Below are 22,714 nucleotides of genomic sequence, written 5' to 3'. Positions count from 1 at the left end.
GCTCGCTAGTAGAAAAGGCAAAATTATCACTAGGTTTGCGTGTCCGCAGTTAACAACTCCATTTTAGCAAAGATTATCTGAGCTGACTTGACAGGAGATGAGAGCAAAGCTTTGATCTAGCAGCATGGAAACCTTTGAGGAACCTTGCAAGGCACATAGCTTTGATCTAGCAAGATTGGAGTTTGCTAATTACAGACCATGGGAAGGAGAAAGTGGGGAGATGAAGTTTCAAAGCACAAGGAGCTTTGAGGTGCTTCAGCCTTTAGTGTGACCTCTTGCAAGTTGATGACATCCAGTTGTTTGGGACTGCAGTTCCTATCAACCCTCCCTCACCCCCAAGCCAACATGGAGTCTAAAAATTAGGGAGGGCACCAAGTTGTGGAAGGTTGCTTTAGTGAAAGGAGCTGGACCATGCAGAGCACTATAGACTCATATAATTGTACAGTTGCCAGAGACACCAAGGGTCATCTAGTCCAACCCCATACAATGCAGGAATCTCAACTAAAACATACCTAACAGATGATCATTCAACTTTTGCCTAAAACCCCCCAATGAATGAGAGCCTATCACCTTCTGAGGTAGTTTGTTCCACGGTCAAACGGCTCTCACCATCAGAAAGTTATTCCTAGTGTTTAGTTTGCAATCTTCTTTCTTGTAAGTTGAATCTGTTGGTTGAAACCACTTTTGGAAAGGTCAGAGGTCATCTTCAGGGAAGAAAATATACCTCCCCTCCAGCACCAGGGAGTGCATTTCTGCCCAGGAAGACTTGGGCTAGAGATTGCTGGTGGGGGTGAGTTGCATATGGAGAGGCCTCTCCTTTGGGGAGAATTGGGGGCTGGCTGGGCTGCCCTTTGATACCAGCTTGGGAGCAATGACTGCTTGGAACTTCCCCTAGCCACAAGCTGGTCTTGGCTGGCTCTGCGCACTCTGACCTCTTCTGAATATTCGCACAGAGGTTTTTGCTGGGAATAGCTCTGTGGTCATTGAGAGCCTTGGCCAGGGATGTGTTCTGAATGGCTGAAGATTGGGGGGACGCACCCCAAACTCCCTACAGACATGGAAGAGGTGGGGGAGGGTTGCTGTCATTGGATTGTTTTCTCTCAAAGCAGTTATTTCTCCCCACATGCCTGTCAATTTACAAATTTGGTACCAGGGCAACTCATGTGAACATTGAATTAGGGCTCACCCTCATCTCCCATTTGTCTCATGCCCAGAAAATTCAGGTCAGACTGGTTTCTCTATTGTCCCACTCCTCTTCTTGGGAAAACCTGTTCTTTAGTTTTCAGTGGGAACAAACAGCAATCCTGTGCTTTTTGAATGAGTGCTAAAGAGCGCTTTACCTTGGGGACAATAGGACACTGGCACCATCTTGGCAGGGCCGTGGGTGCCCAAGTACCCACAAAATTTTCAGTGAGGGGGCTGGGGCCCCTCAATATTCTATAGCCAGGTGGTCTCCGATGGGCCCTTCCGCTGAAGTAGCAGACTTTGATAGTCTGTCACAGCAGCGGGTGGGCCCGACAGAGCCCATTGCAGCCACAGCAGGCCCCACTGGGCCTTTCGGAGGGCACACCGGGGTTCCTCCTAGTGTGTGATGTCATACATGGCGTGCGTGAAGTCACACACGCATGCTGGATGCCCACAATGTTGGGCGGAACCTGGCACACCTGCAAGAGGAAGTGTGGATAAGCCCTTTCTTCCCTCTGCTTGAGCCTTTTTTGGGGTCTGCTACTTTAGCCCAGCCATTGGTACAAGATGGAGATCTGGTTCTGAGGCTGCTTTCCATGCCTGCATGAATACACTACAGATTTAAACTGGCTTAAGCAATGTTCCCTCTTCCTGGAGAACCCTGGGGGGAACTGCAGGAGATCTACAGCAATGTTGTCAGGGAAGAAGCCATGGCAGTCCAAAAATGGCATAAAACTGTAGTGTAGGAAAGTCATTTACTCAAAGTAATGTTGGGAGAGAATGGCCTGAAAGATGCATTTTTGTGGTAGTCAGTGGAGAGAGGGTATCAGCTTTGGTTCTCAGCATCACCTTAACCTGCAGTAACTCTGCCCATCCTGCTCAGGGTACCATATTTTTCCGTGTATAACACTCCCCCGTGTGTAAGATGACCACCATTTTGGGGACTCCAAATTAAGAAAATGCCCAGAATTGTTAATTTTAGGGGTTGCCTAAAATTGCTCACCCGCCAGACAATCACACGTGCTGCCAAGGATACCAATTGTCTGCCTGCTAGTTGCCAGCAGCCGCAAATCACCCGCCCAATTGCCGCCGCCGCAGCCAATCAACAGCAAGCCTTGCCATCAGTGGCATAGCGTGGGGGGTGCAGGGGGGGCCGGCCGCACCGGGCGCAACATCTGGGGGTTAGGGGGCGCAAATCCATGGGTTAGGGGGTGCAAATTACTTGCCTTGCCCCGGGTGCTGACAACCCACGCTACGCCACTGCTTGCCATAGCCACCAATCACTTGCCCAATCACCACTGACAGTCTCCTGCTCGCGGCTGCAAACAATCGCCCGCCCCCCTTCAGCACTATCCGTGTATAAGACGACCCCGAATTTTTAACATTATTTTATAATAAAAAGCATTGTCTTATACACAGATAACTACGGTAATTATTATTTAATTTATGCCCTGCTTCATGTTTTGTAAGAAACCTCTTTTTGGTTTACATGCATCTCTTGCTAGAGGCCATGCTCACCCCTTCACAATGCTGACACCCTCCTTTGGAAAGAGTTGAGCTTGCTCCTTCAAAGCCATTTCCTGCCCAGTTGGACTGCAAACCACTGAGCCTCATTGGTGGGATAGTTTTACATGAAATGAAGAAACAAAAGATTTGAACAAGGCAGAGCAACACAAACGAAAAAAGCCTCTCCAGCTTCACCTTCCTGCATCTCAACGCTCCCCTGGCCAGGGTGGCATTGCCTGGGATGCAGTTAGCCCCCACCCCCCGCAGGGTTCACTCTCTCTGTTTTCCTTTCCTTGAACTCTCACCCAGTTTGGACTAATTGTCCCATGATGCTTTCCCCTGTACTTGGGCCAGGAGTTGCAGAAGACTGAATAACTGGGATGGGGAGGCAAAGGCCACAGGAGATTCCTGCTTGCGCCCCAAGTATAGAGAGCAGGGTCGATCAAAAGAGACCCCCCTTATCTCAGAAACCACCACCTCCCCCGATCAAAGTAAGCCCTCTGTCCTCTGCTCACGACAGATGCAGACGTCATCTCTTTGTCAATGTCTTTCAACCTTTGTGTTGTGTTTACACGGAACGAGGGCCAGGCTGGCTGGCTCTGCAGCCGTGTGCAAGGCAGTGAATGCTGCCTGGCATATATAAAAGGTGCGGCAGCAGGGCATCTACAAGAGCCAACCCCGAGGAGAACAGTGCCCAGCATACAGGTAGGAGGACACAGCGGGAACAATCCCACCATCTGGGAGCAGTTGAGCAAAATACCTGAAGGAATAAGGTAAGGCAAAAGTGGTTACAATCTGGCACGTGAACTTTGGGTTCTAAGCAGACAAAGCACACCTTTCTGTTCAACCAATTCCTGTTTTTAAATTGAAATGAGGGATAATCATGCAGATGGACTTACAGCCTGGAAGGAGCATCATCCATACTCAGCCAAGTCTGACAGCGGAGATCCTTGCTTGCTGCGGCTATACAGCTAACATGCCCCTTTAATGCCTTGTTGCAGAATCCTCGCTTCATCATGTGCATCAAAGCTGCCCTCCTAGCAGTGCTGCTGGCCACCTTTTCAGGTGAGGCTCTTTCTAATAATAATAATAATAATAATAATAATAATAATAATAATAATACAGGTGCATTTAGAGAGTGGGGAGGTTCTGGGTTGTGTTAGGGACAGCTCGGTGACCTCTGAGCATGTGTTTGTGGGCTACAGCCTTAAAACAGTGCTTACAATGCTCTGCTTCTAGTCACAAGTCCCAATCAGAGCTGCCAGCAGGGTGACAAATAGATTCAGCTTCTGGACACCTGGGCACAGAGGGGTTCCCCCCCCCCGAAGACCCCTCTAGCAGCGACATTAAAGAGCAGGAATGACCCTGAGCTGCAGAGGTGACCTCCCTGGTTGCCTGAACTGTTGTGCAACATTCTCAGTATGAGAATCCAGCAATGTGAGAGAACTCTGTTGGTTGTAAGTGGGTTGGCTTTTCCATAGACTGTCTACTTTTTGTCCTTTCCTCTTTGCCTCACCTGCACAGCTTCTCCAGCCAGTCTTCAGCGGAGCCACGTCTGGGACTACTTCAGCCAACTGACTCACGACAAGGGCAGCACGGAGCAAGCCCAGCAGCTGAAAGGAGGACAAGGGGTGAAGTGAGTCTGATTCGCTCTGAGCTTATCAGTACGATTGTGTTCTTTTTCATTTCAGACATTTATCGTCCACCTTTTCCTCTAAAGAGGTTCTCCCTTTTCCTATTTTTTTATCCTCACAACAACCCTGTGAGGTATGTGAGGCTGAGACAGTGACTGACCCAGGGTCACCCAGTGAGCTTCATGGCTGAGTGGGGATTTGAACCCTGTTTCCCAGGTCCTAGAGCCTGACACTCTAACCATTACACCACACTGGCTCTCACAGAACAAAGGACACAACTGGTGGGTTTTCCTATCCACCCGTCCATTCCCTGATTTGTAGGGGAAGGGGTGGGAACCATTATGGGGAGAGATCATCTGATGCATTGGCAGAAGAAAGCAAGTGCAGCCAACAGGATTAGCCCCTGATCAGGCCTAAGGAAACTGTGCTGGGGACATTGATTGAAATGGGGTCCTGCTTGTGGGTTTTCCAATGGGGCCTCTTGCCTGTCACTGTGAGAGCAGGATTCTAGACTAGATTCCTGACCCAGCAGCCAGGATCTTCTAAAGTTTTTATTTTGAAAGATTATATCCTGCCTTTCCACTGTAACATCCTCTCAAGTGACAGAAGGAACTGCACATCTGCAGCCCATAGCTAGAAATGGTTCTGGGGTAAGAGGGAGGTGAGAGGATTCACCAGCCCTTAATATTAACTAGTGAGGGGAAGGAGTCTTCCCTATTCGTCACCGGTAGAGGCTTCCACTGTTGTTTGGGCTCCCAGGGGATGACGATGTCGATTGATTGATTAAAGGTAAGGGTAAAGGGACCCCTGACTATTAGGTCCATTCGTGACCGACTTTGGGGTTGCGGTGCTCATCTCGCTTTATTGGCTGAGGGAGCCAGTGTACAGCTTCTGGGTCATGTGGCCAGCATGACTAAGCTGCTTCTGGCGAACCAGAGCAGCGCACGGAAAAGCCGTTTACCTTCCCGCCCGAGCGGTACCTATTTATCTACTTGCACTTTGAAGTGCTTTTGAACTGCTAGGTTGGCAGGAGCAGGGACCGAGCAACGGGAGCTCACCCCGTCACGGGGATTTGAACCACCAACCTTCTGATCGGCAAGTCCTAGGCTCTGTGGTTTATCCCACAGCGCCCCCTGTGTCCCGATTGATTGATTAATCGCCTTCTAAACCACCATCTCAAGACAATTAAAAACAGCTTAAAACACAAAAACAACAAATACGTTTAAAACAAGACGAAAACCTGCTTGCTAATACATAGCAACGTATTTATTTAATCATTAATTTAACTGCTTGCCTGGATTCTGAGCAGCATAGAAGTAAATGAGAGTCCACCATCCTTTCATTCCATCCTTTCTCAGTGAAGTTGAAGCTGCCTATCATATAATGGCTAGGAAGGATGCAGGAATAGGTAATGGGCACTAGGAGGCCCGGGTGTGGGAAGGTATCTTGCAGCCTCAATACGTGAAGATGCTGGAGACAGCATCGTTGCTGATGTGGTTTGCCTAGGAGCCAACTCCTAGGGACTGTGGGGGCTTTGGCCCCCACAATAAAATATTTAAGGGGGCTGGGTCACCACAAAGTTGACGGGCATTCCCATTCAATTATGCAGGGCAGGGCTTACCTGGACGCCCAAAATATTTTATTCAAATTGAAACCCCTGGTGTGTGGCCTGGTGGAACTGCAAAGGAGGACATATTTGGAACAGAGATGGCTAGACAGTGACTTGGCGAGAGGGGATTTAAATGCAGTGTGGGTGGGTGGGGATTATTATTTTGTTTTTATTATGTATTTTGTCTTTTAATCCTGTATTTTTATGCTTTGAACTGCCCTAGGATCTGTGGGGGAAGGGTGGTATACAAATTTAATAAATAAATGAAATGAAATAACCAGTGTTGTGTGGAACATATACAGTGGTACCTCGGTTCTCGAACGTCTCCATTGATGAACGTTTCAGAACTAAAATGCCAAAAACCCAGAAGTAAATGCTTCCATTTTCAAACGGCTTTCGCCGTGTGTTTCTCAATTTCCTCAATGAAATTTGCAGACCACCTTTTTAGCACATTTTGGAACTTGAAAGGTCTTCTGGAACAGATTACTTCCGAGAACCGAGGTACCACCGTACTTGCATTCCTGTTTGTTTGTTTGTTTAGTGAGATAAAATAATTGGGATTGGTACGATCCTAATACAGTGGTACCTCGGGTTAAGAACTTAATTTGTTCTGGAGGTCTGTTCTTAACCTGAAACTGTCCTTAACCTGAGGTACCACTTTAGCTAATGGGGCCTCCCGCTGCCACCTCCCGATTTCTGTTCTCATCCTGAAGCAGAGTTCTTAACCCGAGGTACTATTTCTGGGTTAGTGGAGTCTGTAACCTGAAGCGTCTGTAACCCGAGGTACCACTGTAATGGGCTGTCAGACTCAAGACTTTGTTTTCGGGTCTGTGTTCCCTCTGCAAATGTGTGCATTCTCTCTTTTGTTCAGAAACATGAAGGAAAGTCTCCAAGATGGAGCCAACTATGTGGGACAGGTCCTTGAGAAGTTGACCCCAGTACACAGGGGATTCGAACCCCAGTTCTACCAAGATGCCGATGGACTTCGGCAGATCATCCAGAGAGAGGTCGAAAGCCTCCGGAGGAAACTTTCTCCTTATATGGATGAGGCGCACCAAAAAATCAGCCAGAACTTAGAAGGTCTCCGTCTCCGCCTGACTCCCCTCACAGAGCAGCTGATGGAACAGGTCTCGCAATGTGCAAGAGAATTGCACCAGCATTTCAGGCCCAACCTAAGCGCAGGGGCTCCATTGGTGGAAACTCCAGGTGCGGTCCAGAAGTTTACAGCCTCTTATGCTGAAAAGGCAGCTACCTTTATTGACCAGGTGAAGGAGATTTTCCTCCCATATGCTGACAGGTTAGCAACTGAGATCCACCGTACCATGGAAGAACTCCACAAAAGCACAACACCTCACACTGCAGTTATGGGCCAGCGACTCAGCCAGTATCTACAAGAATTCTCCGGCAAGCTCAGCCACAACGTGAAGGTTCTCCATCTCCAAATTGAAAGGAACCTGGATCAACTCAAGGTGCAGCTGAGCCTTCACCCCAACACCTGGGTTGCATATCCTTCCCACAGGAGCCAAGAAAACCACCAGCTGTCTGTGGACCTGGAAAATATGGCTCAGGAGGTTCAGGAGAGAATTGAGGAGTTCAGGAGAGGTACAATCCTTCAGATAGACAACTTCACAAGGACCACGGACAGGGAGATGGAAGAAATGAAGTTCAAGCTGTCTCCCACACCCTCATACTTGGAAGAGTTCCAGGAAAACTCCACGCCACTGGAAGACTTGCATGCCAGGCTAGACTCCCTGTGGAAGGATATTTTCCAGAGTCTCAATGAGCCGAGCAGCAGCTTATACTAAAGTTTTGTGCCCAGGCAAATTAGGCAGTGGAGGCCTCTTTGAAATAACCTACTTTTGGGGTGGGGGAGATCAAACCCTTCTGAGCAGTAGTGGTTTCCCTAGACTGCCACATCAGACTTTTGGGCACGTCGCTCCTCCTGTGGCTCTTTTATTCTCCTTTTCAAAATTATAGGACCTTAGAATTATTGGATACAGCTAAGCTCAATACATCATCTCTTGCGGCAAAGAGTATTTTCTCCCCTCTCCTTTTCTCTATTATTTGGTAGGGGGTAAACATTTAAATAGGAGGCTACAGCCCTGAGAGCAGTGGTGTGAAACCTTCACCTTGCAGGCATAATCACACACATCCCAATTAGGTCCATGGTCTTTTTGTGTCGAAACCATGTCCACCTCTCCATCACCTGACAACTTATGATGCCAGCAGCAGTTCTGCCTTTCCAGACGCTGGTTGCAATTCAGCAATTCAGTACTTTTTTTCACCTTGGTACTTTGGGGTGACAAAAAAAAAGCACAATTGTGCCGAATTGCAACTTGAAAAGGAATCATTGGATGCCAGGGGGCTGAGGGTGGGGCTTACTCACCTGTCAAAAGGTGGCACACAGGTGAGTGAGTTTTGAATCTGGCCAGTGGGTCAGATCATCTAGTTCCTCACCCACGCAGTTGAGTTTGCTGAAGGTTATGCTAGGACAGAGTGGTCCAAAGTGTGGACCTCGGCAACATTTGACACCCACCCAGCCTTCCCAAAGCCAGGTAAGGAAGGTGCTGGGCTTTGGGAAGGAGATGTGAGGGTTCTCACAGGGTCTTACAGTCCTCCTTCCTCCTTCCCAAAGCCTAGTGAATGCTTCCCCAGTTTTGGGAAGGTGAGAGGGCTCTAGGAATCTGCCAGAGCCCTTGTGGCTTCTTCTCAAAGTCCCAAAGTGCATCTCTTAGCCAGCTTTGGGAAGGCAAGGGGGGGGGTTATAAAATTTTGGCCTTCCTCTCTCCTGTGTGGCAAGACAGTGTGCATCCCATGGGTTGTGTTTCAAAGCACATATGTGCCCCACTTGGTATGAAAAATTGGACCTCCCTCTGTTAGAATGATTAAGACCGATTAAGACCTGGCTCCCATCTTAATTTTACTCATGTTTTAAGAGTGTTAAGAGACTGCTTCTGATATGGAGTACCTCCTTGGATCTCCTCTTAGCGGAACATTTTATCCCCCACCCCCCACCCTGGCAATGTTGATGATTAAAAATCCTGCCACTGTTTTCTATTTGATGTATTGTACTTTTATTGTAGGTATATATATATATATATATATATATATATATATATATATATATATATATATATATATACTGTAGTAACGCTGTAAATATATACAGTGGTACTTCTGGATGCGAATGGGATCCGTTCCAGAGCCCCGTTCGCATCCAGAAGCGAACGCAACCCGCGTCCCCGCTTCTGCGCATGACGTCATTTTGACTGCCTGCGCATGCGGCGAAACCCGGAAACAACGCACTCCGTTACTTCTAGGTTGCCGCAGTGCATAACCTGAAAATACTTATCTCGAAGCTACTTCAACCCGAGGTATGACTGTATTTTGTAATAATATGCATTCATGTTGTTCACCTCTTTGGGGGGCCTCTGGCTAAAAAAAAAAGTGGTACAGTATATAAATAAACTGCACCCTACCATCCCATGTTTTATTCATGAGAGGCCAGACTCTCGTGTTCACTGTGCCTCCTCAGTGTAAATTTTACTCACTTCTGCATTCACTCTAAATGCACCTAAATGCACTCTAAATGGGTAGAGAAATTGCCACATCAAGAGAAGCACTGAAAACTGAAACCTCCAAAGGCTTATGTTCATCATGTGAGCACATGGTGGTGACTTTGCCCAAACATTTTTGCCATGTTTAAAACAAGGTTCAACCAGCTCCCGTGACACCCAACTTTTAGCTACTGTGCTCAGTAGGAGCCAGAAAGACAACAATGAATGAAACTACTACCATTTGCCACTTCTGGTGCTCCATTTATGTAAATACATAATTTCTCCTGCAGTGTTTCTTCTCTTAGATGTTAGCAGAACCACTATGCCTATGGAATAGGTAATACAGAAATGGCTGTGGAATCCTCAGCTCCAGTTTGTACATCCAATTTATGACTGTGGTCTAATGCAAAATTTCAGTGGCCAGGTTGCTTACTTGAGCATATAACGCCAATCTTGGCCCAAGTGCACTGGCTCCAATCAGTTTCTGGCCAATTTGAAGTGCTGGTTTTGACATATAAAACCTTAAATGGCTCAGGACCACAATACATCCAGGACTGCCTCTCCCCATATGAACACTGCATCCATCATCTGAAGCCCTTCTTCATGTGTCCCCTCCATGAGAGGCCCACAGAGCAGCAACACGAGAATGGGCCTTTTCTGTGGTGGCTCCCTATTTGTGGACTGTTCTCTCCATGGAGTCTCGCCTGGTGCCTTCATTACATATCTTTAATAATAATAATAATAATAATAATAATAATAATAATAATTTATTTGTATCCCGCCCTCCCCAGCTGGGATCAGAGTGACTAACATCATAAAAACAACACAATATGCATAAAACAGCCACCAATTTATTAAAATACATCTTAAAATTAATTCAGACAAATTAAAATCTGGGCAGGTGGCAATTATCAGGTTGGAATTGAGAGTGGTTAATACTTGCCAGGACCAACTGTTTCCACTGATCATACAAGGACCTGTGAGCGGGTTGGGGGCCTCCTTCGGGCTTGTTTTATACAAAGGAAAGTACCGTAAGTCAAACTGTATCCTGCCCAAAGGCCAGGCAAAAACATTCCTCTTCTCCAAGGCCTTTGGCTAATTAAACAATCTGGCCTTTTAAACAGCGTAGGGGGAGTGTTACTGTTTCTTGTTACCTATAATATGTATTTTTGTGATCCTTGGATGAAAGGTGGTATAGAAATTTAATTTTTAAAAAAATGAAAACATGGACTAAAATTGCAGAACAACTGAACTTCTAGGTTTCAATTGCCTTCCAATAGTTGCAAAACTAAGCACAAAATATTTACCAAGCTCTGCTTTGGTTGCCACAAAGTAGTTTTTCACCACTTATTTACCAATCTCCCTCCACCCCCGCTGACTGTGTGTGCGTGTCTGATCAGTATGAATCTGTGAACAAAGCACTGCCGCTACACTTTCTGCATCAAACTTGGCTTCCTTGTCCTGCACTGTAAATGGCTTTTTGACTGTCTGTAATAAAGTAACATTTCCACTGGTCCTGCCTCTTGTTTTGTCTGAATCTGCAGTGGTCTACCACAGTGCAAAGAGAGGGCTGAAAACTCTGGTCCAGGCATTAGAGACCCACCCCATCCTTGTGCACACACACACCTCCAACTGGAAGAGCTTGGTTCCTGGATCAGGCCAAGGTGGACCTGTCTAGCCAAGTACTCAGGTTCCCACCCACACGGGACATGCACAACCATTTAGGATGCCTGCAAGCAGCTCCTCCCCAGCAACTGGTATCCAGAGGTAGACTGGCTCTAGAGGTTCCCCAGCAACTGGTATCCAGAGGTTCTCCTGGCTCTAGAGGTTCTATTGAGGCTTCTCATTTCCCAGGGGCTTGCAACCTGGCCAGGCTCACCTTGGCAAAAAAGGGAGAAAGAGAGAGATTCCCCCGGGTTGAACTTCTGTCTCTCGGCTTGGCCCTCTTATTGCCTCCCCCTGTGTGAACTTCTGCCCGCCCGCTGGCCCCTCTGTTATTTTCTCCCCGTTGAACTTTCTGCCTGCCCGCCCCGCTGTGCCCTCTTATTTCTTCCCCGTTGAAACTTCTAGCCTGCCTGCCCGCGTGGCCCTCTTCATTTCTCGCCCTGTTGAACTTCCTGCCTCGCCCGCTGGCCCCGCGTTTATTTCTTCCCCCTGTTGAACTTCCTTCTGCTCCCCGCTGGCCCGCTTATTTCCCCCTGTTGAACTTCTGCCTCTCGGCTGGCCCTCTATTTCTCCCCCTGTTGAACTTCTGCCCGACCGCTGTTCCCTCTTATTTCTCCCCCTGTTGAACTTCGGGGTCTTTGGGGGGGGGGGGGGCAGGTTCTTTTGGTTTGTTGGTTGGTGTTTTTTGGTTTTGTTGTGTGTTGTTTCGGGCCTGGGTGTTTTTGATTTGGTGAAACTTCTACTATCCGACCTGTGAACTTACTGTCTCTCGGCTGGCCCTCTTATTTCTCGCCCTGTGACTCTCGGTCGGAACTTCTGCCCGCCGCTGGCCTCTTATTTCTCCCGTTGACTTCTGCCGCCGCTGGCCTTTATTTCCTACTGCCTGCCTGCCGCACGCTGGCCCTCTTATTTCTCCCGCTCTGGAACTTCTGCCTCCTCCCCCCGCCCTGGCCCTCCTTATTTCCCCCTGTTGAACTTCTGCCTCTCGGCTGGCCCTCTTATTTCTCCCCCTGTTGAACTTCTGCCCGACCGCTGTTCCCCTTATTTCTCGCCCTGTTGAACTTCTGCCTGCCCGCTGGCCCTCTTATTGAGTCCGCCGAGGCCTAGGAAAAGCCCGCGAGGCCCGCGTGGGAGTACCGCGCACTGATTCGGTCACACGACGCCTGTGACGTCACCCGAAGCCGGTTGCCCTCTTTTCTGGCGGTGTGGGTGAGAATGCGCATGCCTTGAGTGGAAGTTCCGGGTTGCCGGAAGCGTGCGTGGGTCGCTGCTGCTGTTGCTGCTGCTAAGGGAAGCATGTCGGCCATCGGGACCCTGGACCCTGTCCGGGGCGGCGGGGAAGCGACCCCGGCCCTGTTCCGCCCGCTTAGCGCCGAGGACGAGGAGCAGCTGCCGGCCGAGATCGAGTCCCTCTGCATGGCCTGTCACTCCAACGTGAGCCTCCCCAAGATGCTAGTCCTCACTCTGCTGGTCCCTTCTTTCTCTCCGCCCCTGGCTTGGGGGCCTCACCGTTCTCCGGGGGTGGCGGGACACGTCCTCCCCCCGGGCAGCTTCTCAAGAGGGGGACGAGAGGGTTCTCGCGGGGGGTTGCTAAGACGCAGGCTTTCCTTCTAATGGCAGCGCCCTCTGCCAAGATGGGAGCCCCGCTCCGCCGCCTCCATCGCTTCCTTTCCTATTCCTCCTCTTCTAGGACTTGCCCCTGGAGAGGAAACCCCTTTCTTGTGCTGGGCGACCCCTCTCAGGCCTTGCTCTCTTGCTTTTTCTCTCTCCCCCCCTCCCTGCCCCCGACCAGCTGCCCTCTGAGCAAGGACTTCTCCCCCCCCAAAAAAAAACCCCCACCCATGGTGCCATATAGTTTCTAAAAATCATTATTAAATTTAGGGTGGGGAGGGGGGGATAGGTTACTGTTCTTTGTTTGGTTTGGAGTAAGCCCATTGGAAATAGCGCCCCTAAGTTAGTCCTGCCCATTGACTTCAGCGGGTCTACTCCAAGTCGGGCTATCGTATACAACCCTCATTCAGCGTTGGGGTTATAGGAGCAGGTAGTGTTTGTCTGGGATAAGGCATGTCTGTTACAGAGCTTTGGTGCAGAGGGGGAAGTTGTGGTGTCTTTGTATAAAGGGGAAAGGTGCTAAGTGTGACTGTGCAGCAGCCCAGATGTTTGGGATGCTGAGCCCTTGCAGTTTGCCTTTATTCTTCTTTTTCCTTATCTAGGGGGTGACTCGGTTGTTGCTGACTAGGATTCCCTTCTTCAAAGAGATCATTGTCAGTTCCTTTGCCTGCAGTAGATGTGGCTCGACCAACTCAGAGATCCAGTCGGCTGGCCGGATCCAGGATCAAGGTGTATGCTATATGCTGACTGTTAGGAGCAAGCAGGTGAGTGGGTTTGTCTGCTTCCCATTCCCCTGTGGTAGCTAAAGGACCTTGATTATGCTTTAGAAGCAAATTTGGCAACTTTGAAGATTGGTTTTGGCACAATCCCTGCCCGTTTGGATCCACTGCGTCACAGAACTGATTCGCTGTAAAGCTGATCTGGCTTGAGAAACCACAATTGGCAGATAAGTAAACTTTCAACCAATTAAGCTTACTTTCTTATAGTACAAAGGCAGCACAGTGTGTGGCTGTAGGTGGGCTGGGCTGCTGATGTCACGTTGCAGAAATCAGACTAAAGAAATCCAGATTTGAGGTCCCTCGGTGTGATCTTATGTTATATAAAGATTTAATAGCCACCTTTCCAAGACTCAAGGCAGTGTAGAAGCCACAACCCAGATTACATATAGAAAACCACTCAATCAGTGCCAGAAACTTACTCTGCTGTTCCAAAAGAGATGCCTTTTAAACCCCTCCTCCAGTGCAGAGTTCAAAAATGCCTGTGACTCCCAGGTTGCATAAAAACATAACATAGGCATCTAGCAGGGTTTGGGAGTTGAATCCAGCCAGCAGCCAGATCCTTACACACTCCCCACCCCCACTCCCCATGGGCCAACTTTGGCAGGTGCATGGGGCCACCCACCTGTCAGTCACCAGATGTCATTGTGTCAGGTGACCTGTATTCCTTTGCCCACACAGTTTTCAGTCAAACCATGTGTGCAAAGTAAATGGGTGTGTGTGCTCTGGATCGGAACTTGGGTCCAGTTTGTCCTTTAGAACTAACTGGTAACTGGATGGGGGGCAACTTTTGAATGTGTGACATCCACGGTGGTGTTTCTTTTTTCTTTTTTAATTTTTAAATTCATTTTTCATTTTTGTTCATTACATACATCTCAAATTCTTAACATTTACTATACACTATATATACACTACACACACACACACACACACACACACACTATATACTATACAATTACTATGTTTCATACAAACATGTAGGGCCAGTGGTCGGTCTCTAAATGTTCTTCCAAAGTGGAATCCTGAAACTGGAAGGGAAAATAGCTGCCTTGATCTTTGGAAGAGATACTTTGCTGACATCTGTTTGCAAATAGCTGAAAGAGGCATTTGGGTTTTCGTGCCATTTTCTGTGGGGTAACTAACTGCCACCTGTCTCCATTGCACATTTAAAGGTTGGCTTTGGTCAGCCTTTTATCTCTGGTTACCAGGAATAAATGGTAACATGGGCACAAGCTTCTAGGAAGAGGCAGAAGGAATGGGGTGGGCTGGAGCCAACTCTTCCCCCACCCCTGCTCTGGTTTGGGTTAGTTGGGGAGGTGTTATCACTCAGCTTGTGTTTCCCTTTAGTTCATGTGTGCTTTGGGCATGTCCTTGTCCTCACCCAACCAGGTGGGCTGCCGGGTTTCTAGACTGGTATAACCTCTCCTGTAAATCATTCTCCCCAGGATATGAATAGGGAAGTGGTGAAGACTGACTGTGCCACAGCTAGAGTACCCGAGCTAGACTTTGAAATCCCTGCTTTTTCTCAGAAGGGAGGTGGGTATATGGTCGTTTCACTATGTCTTGGGGCAGCTGGTCTTTGGGATGCAAGGAGCTACTAGCACATTCCTGACGACCTGTTCCGGAGGAGGAGCTGCTGTTTGAGGGTGTGAAAAGGAACATTTTCCACTGTGGGGCTTTTAAAGGGTGTGTGGAAGAGGCATTTGTTGTACTGGCTTGAACAAGAGGGCTAGAAAGCCCCTTGGTCAAGCCCCCTGCCCAGTCAGCCTATAGAACCCAGATCTCCACTAAATAGCTTCCTGCTTTCTGAGAGTCTGCTCTCGTGTTCCTCCTGATCTGATTAACATGAGAATTAACTGTTGGGCTGCTGGATCAGGCCAGAGACCCATCTCATTCAACACCCTGTTCTCAGAGCAGCCAAACTGATGCCTCTGGGAAGCCCATAAGCAGGACTGGAGAGCAACTGCAACTGGCATGCAGAGGCTTGCTGCCTCTGAGAGCGGAGAGAGCCACTGTGGCAGGTAGCCATGGAGAGTCCTCCGTAAATTTGTCTACCCCTCTTCTAAAGCCATCCAAGTTGGTGGCTGCTGACTGCTTTCCAGAGTAGTGGTGCTCCTTGGTTAAATCACGGGGATGCCAGCTCACCCTGTGTTCTGTGCACCTGCAGTGGTTGCCAGTGTGCCAGTTCCATCTGCTCTATTTTCTAAGGGCAGCTGGCGGGGGGAGGGCAGTGGAATTGATGGGGGTACGAGGCAGAGAAGGAATTGTGTTGCCAGGCTGCCTTTTGAAAAGCAGAAGTTGGGGCCTCTCTTCCCTGTTCTACCCAGTCTTTGGCTCACTGCAGAGGGTCTTCTGCTGGCAGGGTGGACTGATATCAGTCCACGAGAGCCAGCAAAGGAGCCAACCTCGTTATTTCTAGTAATAACAGTCACTTTTGCGTGCCAGTGTGGAAGAATATAACTGGTGGGGTCTGGACTGCTGGGTAGTGATGTGTCTGCCCTTTTCCCCTCCCTCCCTCTCACTAGTTCTTACCACCATTGAAGGGTTAATTGAGAGAGCCATAGAAGGATTGAAGCAGGACCAGCCATTCCGCAGGGTAAGCTGCTTGCAAAGGCTCCGCAGGGGGTGGGGGGAGCACTTTCTTTTCTGTGTGGGCTGACCTGTCATTTCATGGGGCTTTTCGGTCAGCTGGCAGGGGGAAGATGCATGTGTTGGGGACATCAGCTGCTGAATGATTTCTTGCTTATTGAACAAGATACCTGGCATTGGCAGGTGCTATGGCAGTGCTCATCGCACGGCCAGTATATTAAATGAATTTTGGGCTTCTTTAGGTTTAGAAGTCACCCTTCGGGAAGCAGAACTTGTGAATGGCCTAGAAGCACTGAACGCCCTTTTGGTTTGGACAGCTCTATCGCAGTCCTATGAGCTAGTAAAGCTGGTCCTAAATATTTCTAGCAGTGTTGTTAAAGGCCCCAGAAGTCCAGAATATGGGTGGCTAACACCTTACCTGCCCCCCTTTTGGTAAACAAAGACTCACTTGTTAAATATGTCTGGCAATAACATGCAGCAAGTCAAGTAACAGAGAGCAGAGGATATAAGGCAGATTTCTCTGTGCTTGTTTGTTTGATACTCTTTGCTGTAAAGCAGGGAAGGGGAACGTTTGGTTCTCTGGTTGTTGTTGGACTTCAGCTCTCCTCCTCCCTGATCATTGGTCCTGCTGACTGCAAGGGGTGAGGGGAGTTGTGGCCTGTGGTGTTGGATTTTAAGTCTGTGGTGTTGGACTCCCAAGTTCTTCCAAGCTGGTCTGGACAATAGAGGCTAAAAGCAACTGCTTCTGCTTTCTGGACGCAGGAAACCCACCCAGACGTTGCAGAGAAGATCGAGGAATTCATCTGTAAGCTGAAGCGCTTGAAAGATGTGGATTCAGCCTTCACTTTTGTAAGTACCACCAGGACAGGGCTGCCTTTAGGTGGGGTGGGGAGTCTTGGCCTATCCTGGCATGCACCCAACTACTCCCTGCAGAAGCAAACAGAGGCTATTAATGGCTCTTCCCTTCCATTTCCTTTCTCTCTGCCAGATCCTAGATGACCCCTCTGGCAACAGCTTTGTGGAAAACCCTCATGCCCCACAGAGGGACGAAGCCCTGGTGGTGACCCACTACAGGAGAACTGCTCAGCAGGCTGCTCTGCTTGGAATTGAGGTAGCATGAGCTAGAGGGTGTCTGACCTTAGTGGATTCATGAAGGCTCCGTAACTTAGTATTTAGGCAATGGCGTTCTAGTTAATGTGCCACTGTTGTTGATCACTTGACCTTTGAGCCGTGCTGCAGGTCCTAAGAGTGTGCAATAGACAAATTCCAACATCTCTGCTCTTTCTTAGGCTGAGGAATCCAAGGAGGACTTGACTGACTCTGTGGACGACCTACGGAATGAAGTGAGTAAACTGCCCTTGAGGTTTAGGCAGAGTCTTCTGGAGCACTCAGCGGCTTGCTTAGGCCTGGCTTGTGCCCTCTGGAGGGTTCCTGTTCCCAGCAGGGGTCATCCTACAGAAAGGGACTTAGAATCATAGGATTGTAGAGTTGGAAAGGACCACAAGGGTCACCTCGTCCAACCCCTTGCAGGAATCTGAGATCAAGAGTCTCGTGCTCTACTGACTGAGCTATCCACTGTGCCCCTCTCCTGTATTCCAGGTGCTGCAGTTTGGCACCAACTGCCCTGAATGTAATGCCCCGGCCAGTACAAACATGAAGCTGGTGCGTATCCTTTTGAGTCTGTGAACAAGGAACATGTCAAATTCCAGTCTGGTCATGTGTGTGCGTGCAGATGCATCGCTCTTGGCTAAAGAGTGCAGTTCAACCAAACATACCTTATTCCTTTTTAGTGGTGGAGGAACTGTGTCAAGGGTGGTTTGGAGTGCTGTTCTAGGGCTGGGATTCTGACAGTGAGGAGATCTGACAAAGCAAAGAAGTGGGTCTTGTATCTGTATCAGTAAAACAGGTATGTGAGTTTAGCTGTTTGTTGGTTTCCTTGACTTCTCCTTCTCCAGAGATCCCTCATTTCAAAGAAGTCATTATCATGGCTACGAACTGTGATGCTTGTGGGCACAGAACAAATGAGGTGAGAGGCTTTTGGTCTGGCAGGGTTGATGTTTCCTCGGATGAACTCTGTCCAGTTTACAGTTTTCCTACTTGTCCACAGGTTAAATCTGGAGGAGCCATAGAGCCTTTGGGGACCAAGATAACCCTTCATGTGACTGACCCATCAGACATGACAAGGGACATCCTCAAGGTGTGGTGCTGTTTTCTCCGCCACTGTCCATTTCTTGCAAATTTCTGCCTCCAGAAACTAAGTGAAATGTCCTCCTTCTTCCGCAGTCCGAAACATGCAGAGTGGAGATTCCAGAGCTTGAATTTGAGCTAGGAATGGGAGCCCTGGGTGGGAAATTCACGACTCTGGAAGGATTGCTAAAGGATATCCAGACTCTGGTGAGTTTAGTAATAAAATAAATGTATATCCCACCTTTAAAGGTAAAGCCCTCACAAAGTGACCTGCACTTAATGAAAAAACATATTGGAAGGAAGCTGTTAAATTAAGGGGGGGGGACACCTTAAACCAGTAGGAACCCAAAACAAATTTGAGTTGGCTTTTTGGCTGCACTTCAGCTGGAGAAATGTCCTTCCTCTAGACAGGTGTAGATCTTGCCAGCATGTGCCAACAGGTGTTGGTCTCTGGAGGGACAGGAGACAGGAATAATGTTACAGAATGGGAAGACTGAATCTGCTGGATGTGAGCAGAGTCACTGGGTGGCTTAGGGAGGGGGACCTGCTTTTGAACAGGGACTAAATTCTGAATTGTCTCTTACAGGTGGCGAAGAACCCATTCACTCTGGGGGATAGCTCAACATCAGACAGAGCAGAAAAACTCTGTGCATTTGGCAGGAAGCTGCAACAGGTTTGGTGCCTCTTTATGCCTTTAACTCAGCATCCTATGGTATTCTGATTTTTTGTACATTTTTTTTACTGTAGTTCGAAAATTTTAATTTTGCTGGATTTTATGGTGTTATTGATATATGCTTACTGATTTTTAGTAAAAGGGATGTGGGTGGCACTGTAGTCTAAACCGCTGAGACGCTTGAGCTTGCCAATCAGAAGGTCGGTGGTTCAAATCCCTGCGACGGGGTGAGCTCCTGTTGCTCTGTCCCCGCTCCTGCCAACCTAGCAGTTCAAAAGCACGCCAGTGCAAGTAGATACATAGGTACTGCTCTGGTTTCCGTCAGTGTCCCATGCACCAGAAGGGGTTTAGTCATGCTGGCTACATGACCCAGAAAGCTGTCTGTGGACAAATGCCGGCTCCCTCAGCCTAAAAGTGAGATGAGCGCTGCAACCCCATAGTTGCCTTTGACTGAACTTGACCGTCCAGGGGTCCTTTACCTTTTTTACCTACTGGTTTTTAGTTATGTTTCATATTTGTGAGCTGTTTACTGTGTGAGTTATATTCTTTAGTTTCATTGGATGGCCAGAAGTTCTGTCGTTATGAGAGAAGGATTTTTTTCTCTGTCCACTGTTTTCATGGCATGAGTAATTTTATACATTTCTATAATGTCTGCTCTTATTCAAATTAATTCTGTAACCTTTCCCCATAGGGGAGTTTCTCCACCTCTTTTTGATGATTTTGGTTGCCCTTTTTTTTACTCTTTTCCAACTCTACAACACAGTCTTATCTTGCTTCTGGAACTCCTTGGTACTCGTATGTTTTGGCTCCTGAATGCCGAAAACCCGGAAGTAAGTGTTCCGGTTTGCGAACATTTTTCAGAAGCTGAACGTCCGAAACTCCTGCAGCCAATCAGAAGCCGTGCTTTGGTTTTTGAATGGTTTCGGGAGTCAAACGGACTTCCAGAACCAATTATGTTTGAGAACCAGGGTACGACTGTTATTTTTTTTTGAGGTGGAGAACTGTGCACAGTATTCCAAATGTGGTCACACCATAAATTTGTATAATGGCAGTTTTATTTTCAGTTCCTTTCCTAATGATTCCTAGCATGGAATTTGCCCCTTTCACAGCTACTGCATACTGGGTTGACACCTTCATTGAGCTACCCACTATAATCTCCGAGGTCTCTCTTTGAGACTGCTAATATTGAGTGGTATATAAGCTAATTAAATGATGAGAAGGGCACCTGGGCTCTTTGGTTTGATGCTCCTCCTGTACTTGGGCTGATTTTCTGGCTGGGACGAGAGGCTGTGAAGCCTTCCCTGATGGGCATGCCTTTTCTGTTTCTCTCCAGGTAGTGGATGGGCAGTTGAGGATACATTTTGTCCTGGATGACCCTGCAGGGAACAGTTACCTCCAGGTACAGTGAACTTGGGACAGAAGAAACAAGGGGTTGTTTGGCAGATAGTTCTGTAGCAAGTGCTGGCCATGTTGGTTCCTGAGAACAGGAAAGTTCTGAGAATGGCCCATTTAAAAAAGACAGACTGTGGTGTATGCATGTGCCTGGCTGCTGAGTTTCAAAGTGCTTGGGGAGAAAGAGCACAAAATGATGGTGATGACGAGATATTGACACTGCTGAGAACAGGCTAAGATGGCACCAACCCAGCTCAGCACCCGGGACAGCAAGGGAAGAAAGGGCAGAGTCATTTGACAGAGCTGGAGACCTCTAGACAGTGGAGGGTGGTAATGCCGGAGGAGTGGAGGTTACAACAGGGATGTTTATAGGGCCACAGGGGAGTCTGTACCTTACTTATCCATGTCAGGAACAGGACACAGGCCGAGGAACGGAGCAAGTGCCTAAGTTTGGGGTTTGAGGGGCCTGGGTAGTGCATTGGGGGCTTGATGCCGGAGAATCCTTTGGTAACACACTTACCATTGAAAATGGCTTGAGCCAAGTTGCAATCTTTTTGGCTTAGCATCTTGGATTTTGAGGATAAGTGGGGAGTTTTGAGATTGGGAAAAACATCGGATATCCAGGTGCCTCCAAACATATTGCCGAAGAATCTAAGCATGCTTGCGCTCAGGCCCAGCTTTGCATGCCTTGAAAAGTATTCGAGAGAGAGAGGTGTATACAAGTCAGGGATGGGGCACCTGGTGTTCTCCAGAAGAATGTTGGACTCAATTCTCAACATCCCAGACCACCTGCTGTGCTGGCTGATAGCTCTCATCCATATGCATGTTCCATGTAACTGATCTCAATGTACACCTGCTCTAGATTTGGCCCTTGCGCAAGCCATGTGATCCCTTTCCTAAAATGAGCTAAACAGGGAGCAGGCCCTTCTACACACAGACTCCCCAAAGCTGGTGATTAATTCCTTGTGGGCTGTGCAGGAAGGGTTTCTGTGTCGTATCCCCGCATAACACACCGCCTCTTGCTGCCTGCAGAACGTTTACGCTCCTGAGGAAGACCCGGAGATGCGAGTGGAGCACTACGAGCGGCGGTTTGAGCAGAACGAAGAGCTGGGCCTCAATGACATGAAAACAGAGGGCTACGAAGCAGAAGGCTCTTCCCAGCGGTAGCAGCGCCACACAGAGGCCAGGACAGTGTTGTGCAGAGAAAGACGAACAGTTCCACCTGCCTGGTGAAGGAAGGGGCGGATTGTGACTCTCTGGATTGAATTTGACCCACGGAAAGCTTGCTAGCAGGGTTTCTCATAAAAAGCAAAAGCATTGCTTCTGGTTTGAGGCTCATTTTGTTATGGCCTGGGATTCTGTTGGCGCAAAAAGCACAGGCCATCCACTGCTTGATTTACTCCCCCAACTGGCCCATCGAAGTTAGATGCACAGGTATATCATTGCCCAGGATCTTCAGCACTTGGTTCTGTATTGAGTGCCGCCTCCTGCATGAGTAGCGTCTTGCATTTTCAGTAAGGGAGGCAACATTGTCAGTCTTCTCTTCTCCCCTGTTCCCTTGTGGGTGTTCGGTTTCTTTGCATTTGTTTTTCTCCAGAGCAATAAAAGTGAGGTGTGTGAAAAGACAACTCCTGCTCGCCCTCTGCTAGGGCCACTCTGCTCTTAGGAGAAAAATGAGGGATATTCAAGCCTTGAAGAACAGTAGGGATGTAATTGACCTTGGCTCCCTCTTAAACTAAAAGCTGGTACCCGACCTTGAAAGAATCGTATTTTCACACAAGCAGCATTGATTGTCTCTGCTTCGCAAGGGTAGGGGCTTTTCAGTGTAGCCTGCTTTCCTCTTCATGTGTTAGCTAAGGCTGGGCAATTTTTTCTAAACACTTGTCAAGGCTGACAAGTTGCACACTTGTAATAGGGTTTGTATAAGGGAGTCCTCTCCACCTAGGTGTCATGGCATAAATTGGCCTTTGCCAGGCTGAAGCTCTCCAGCTGTTTTGGATGATCATCCTGGTGGGCGGAAAGGGCAGCTGATGGGAGTGACTGCTCAAAACATCTTGAGGGTACCAGGTAGACAAAGGCGCCTGTAAATTACAGAGCTTCTGAAGATCTGTGTCTGTGATCATATTTTCTACCTGACCAAAGGTGTATACATGGAATTGTTCTTGGCTCTCTGGCCTGTGCTGCAGTGGATAGAGAATACCAAACAGTAATGGGTTGCTGGATCAGACCATAGATATCCTGCTGTCCTGTTTCCCACACTAATGGTGCTCCCCCCACCCCGGTGCCTCTGGGAAATCCACAGTCGGGAGGAGGTGAGGGCAGCAGCAGGC

General features: G+C 48.4%; 2 protein-coding genes across 4 annotated transcripts; both read left to right on the top strand.

Moving 5' to 3' along the window:
- The first annotated feature begins 3,082 nt into the window (after nucleotides 1–3,082).
- On the top strand, nucleotides 3,083–7,853 carry APOA5 (apolipoprotein A5). Of its 2 annotated transcripts, none has more exons than XM_053366301.1 (4): nucleotides 3,083–3,396; nucleotides 3,693–3,756; nucleotides 4,216–4,327; nucleotides 6,806–7,853. In XM_053366301.1, the coding sequence occupies exons 1-4, from the start codon at nucleotides 3,235–3,237 to the stop codon at nucleotides 7,737–7,739; spliced, it is 1,272 nt and encodes a 423-aa protein (XP_053222276.1). In that variant the 5' UTR covers nucleotides 3,083–3,234; the 3' UTR covers nucleotides 7,740–7,853. The 2 variants fall into 2 exon arrangements, with proteins under 2 accessions (XP_053222276.1, XP_053222274.1); XM_053366299.1 differs by having other exon boundaries at nucleotides 3,083–3,464.
- A 4,520-nt stretch (nucleotides 7,854–12,373) lies between these two features.
- Nucleotides 12,374–21,704, top strand: ZPR1 (ZPR1 zinc finger). Of its 2 annotated transcripts, XM_053366295.1 has the most exons (14): nucleotides 12,374–12,590; nucleotides 13,370–13,531; nucleotides 14,989–15,079; nucleotides 16,069–16,139; nucleotides 16,895–16,981; nucleotides 17,121–17,243; nucleotides 17,422–17,475; nucleotides 17,732–17,798; nucleotides 18,088–18,158; nucleotides 18,240–18,329; nucleotides 18,416–18,526; nucleotides 18,906–18,992; nucleotides 20,326–20,391; nucleotides 21,417–21,704. In XM_053366295.1, exons 1-14 carry the CDS (start codon nucleotides 12,453–12,455, stop codon nucleotides 21,549–21,551), a joined length of 1,353 nt encoding a protein of 450 aa, XP_053222270.1. In that variant the 5' UTR covers nucleotides 12,374–12,452; the 3' UTR covers nucleotides 21,552–21,704. The 2 variants fall into 2 exon arrangements, with proteins under 2 accessions (XP_053222270.1, XP_053222271.1); XM_053366296.1 differs by lacking the exon at nucleotides 18,416–18,526.
- Nucleotides 21,705–22,714: the final 1,010 nt, after the last annotated feature.

Source organism: Podarcis raffonei, chromosome 15, assembly GCF_027172205.1.
Source record: "Podarcis raffonei isolate rPodRaf1 chromosome 15, rPodRaf1.pri, whole genome shotgun sequence".
NCBI lineage: Eukaryota > Metazoa > Chordata > Lepidosauria > Squamata > Lacertidae > Podarcis > Podarcis raffonei.
The sequence above is the reverse complement of the archived record's forward strand: the minus strand, read 5'-3'. Positions and strand labels throughout refer to the sequence as shown.

Coding starts and splice junctions, on each gene's coding strand:
- APOA5 (XM_053366301.1), top strand. CDS start 3,235: ATGTCTTTCAACCTTTGTGTTGTGTTTACACGGAACGAGGGCCAGGCT. Junction 3,397..3,692: donor GAACAGTGCCCAGCATACAG/GTAGGAGGACAC, acceptor GCCTTGTTGCAG/AATCCTCGCTTCATCATGTG. Junction 4,328..6,805: donor AAAGGAGGACAAGGGGTGAA/GTGAGTCTGATT, acceptor TCTTTTGTTCAG/AAACATGAAGGAAAGTCTCC.
- ZPR1 (XM_053366295.1), top strand. CDS start 12,453: ATGTCGGCCATCGGGACCCTGGACCCTGTCCGGGGCGGCGGGGAAGCG. Junction 13,532..14,988: donor TGACTGTTAGGAGCAAGCAG/GTGAGTGGGTTT, acceptor CATTCTCCCCAG/GATATGAATAGGGAAGTGGT. Junction 17,799..18,087: donor TACAAACATGAAGCTGGTGC/GTATCCTTTTGA, acceptor CTCCTTCTCCAG/AGATCCCTCATTTCAAAGAA.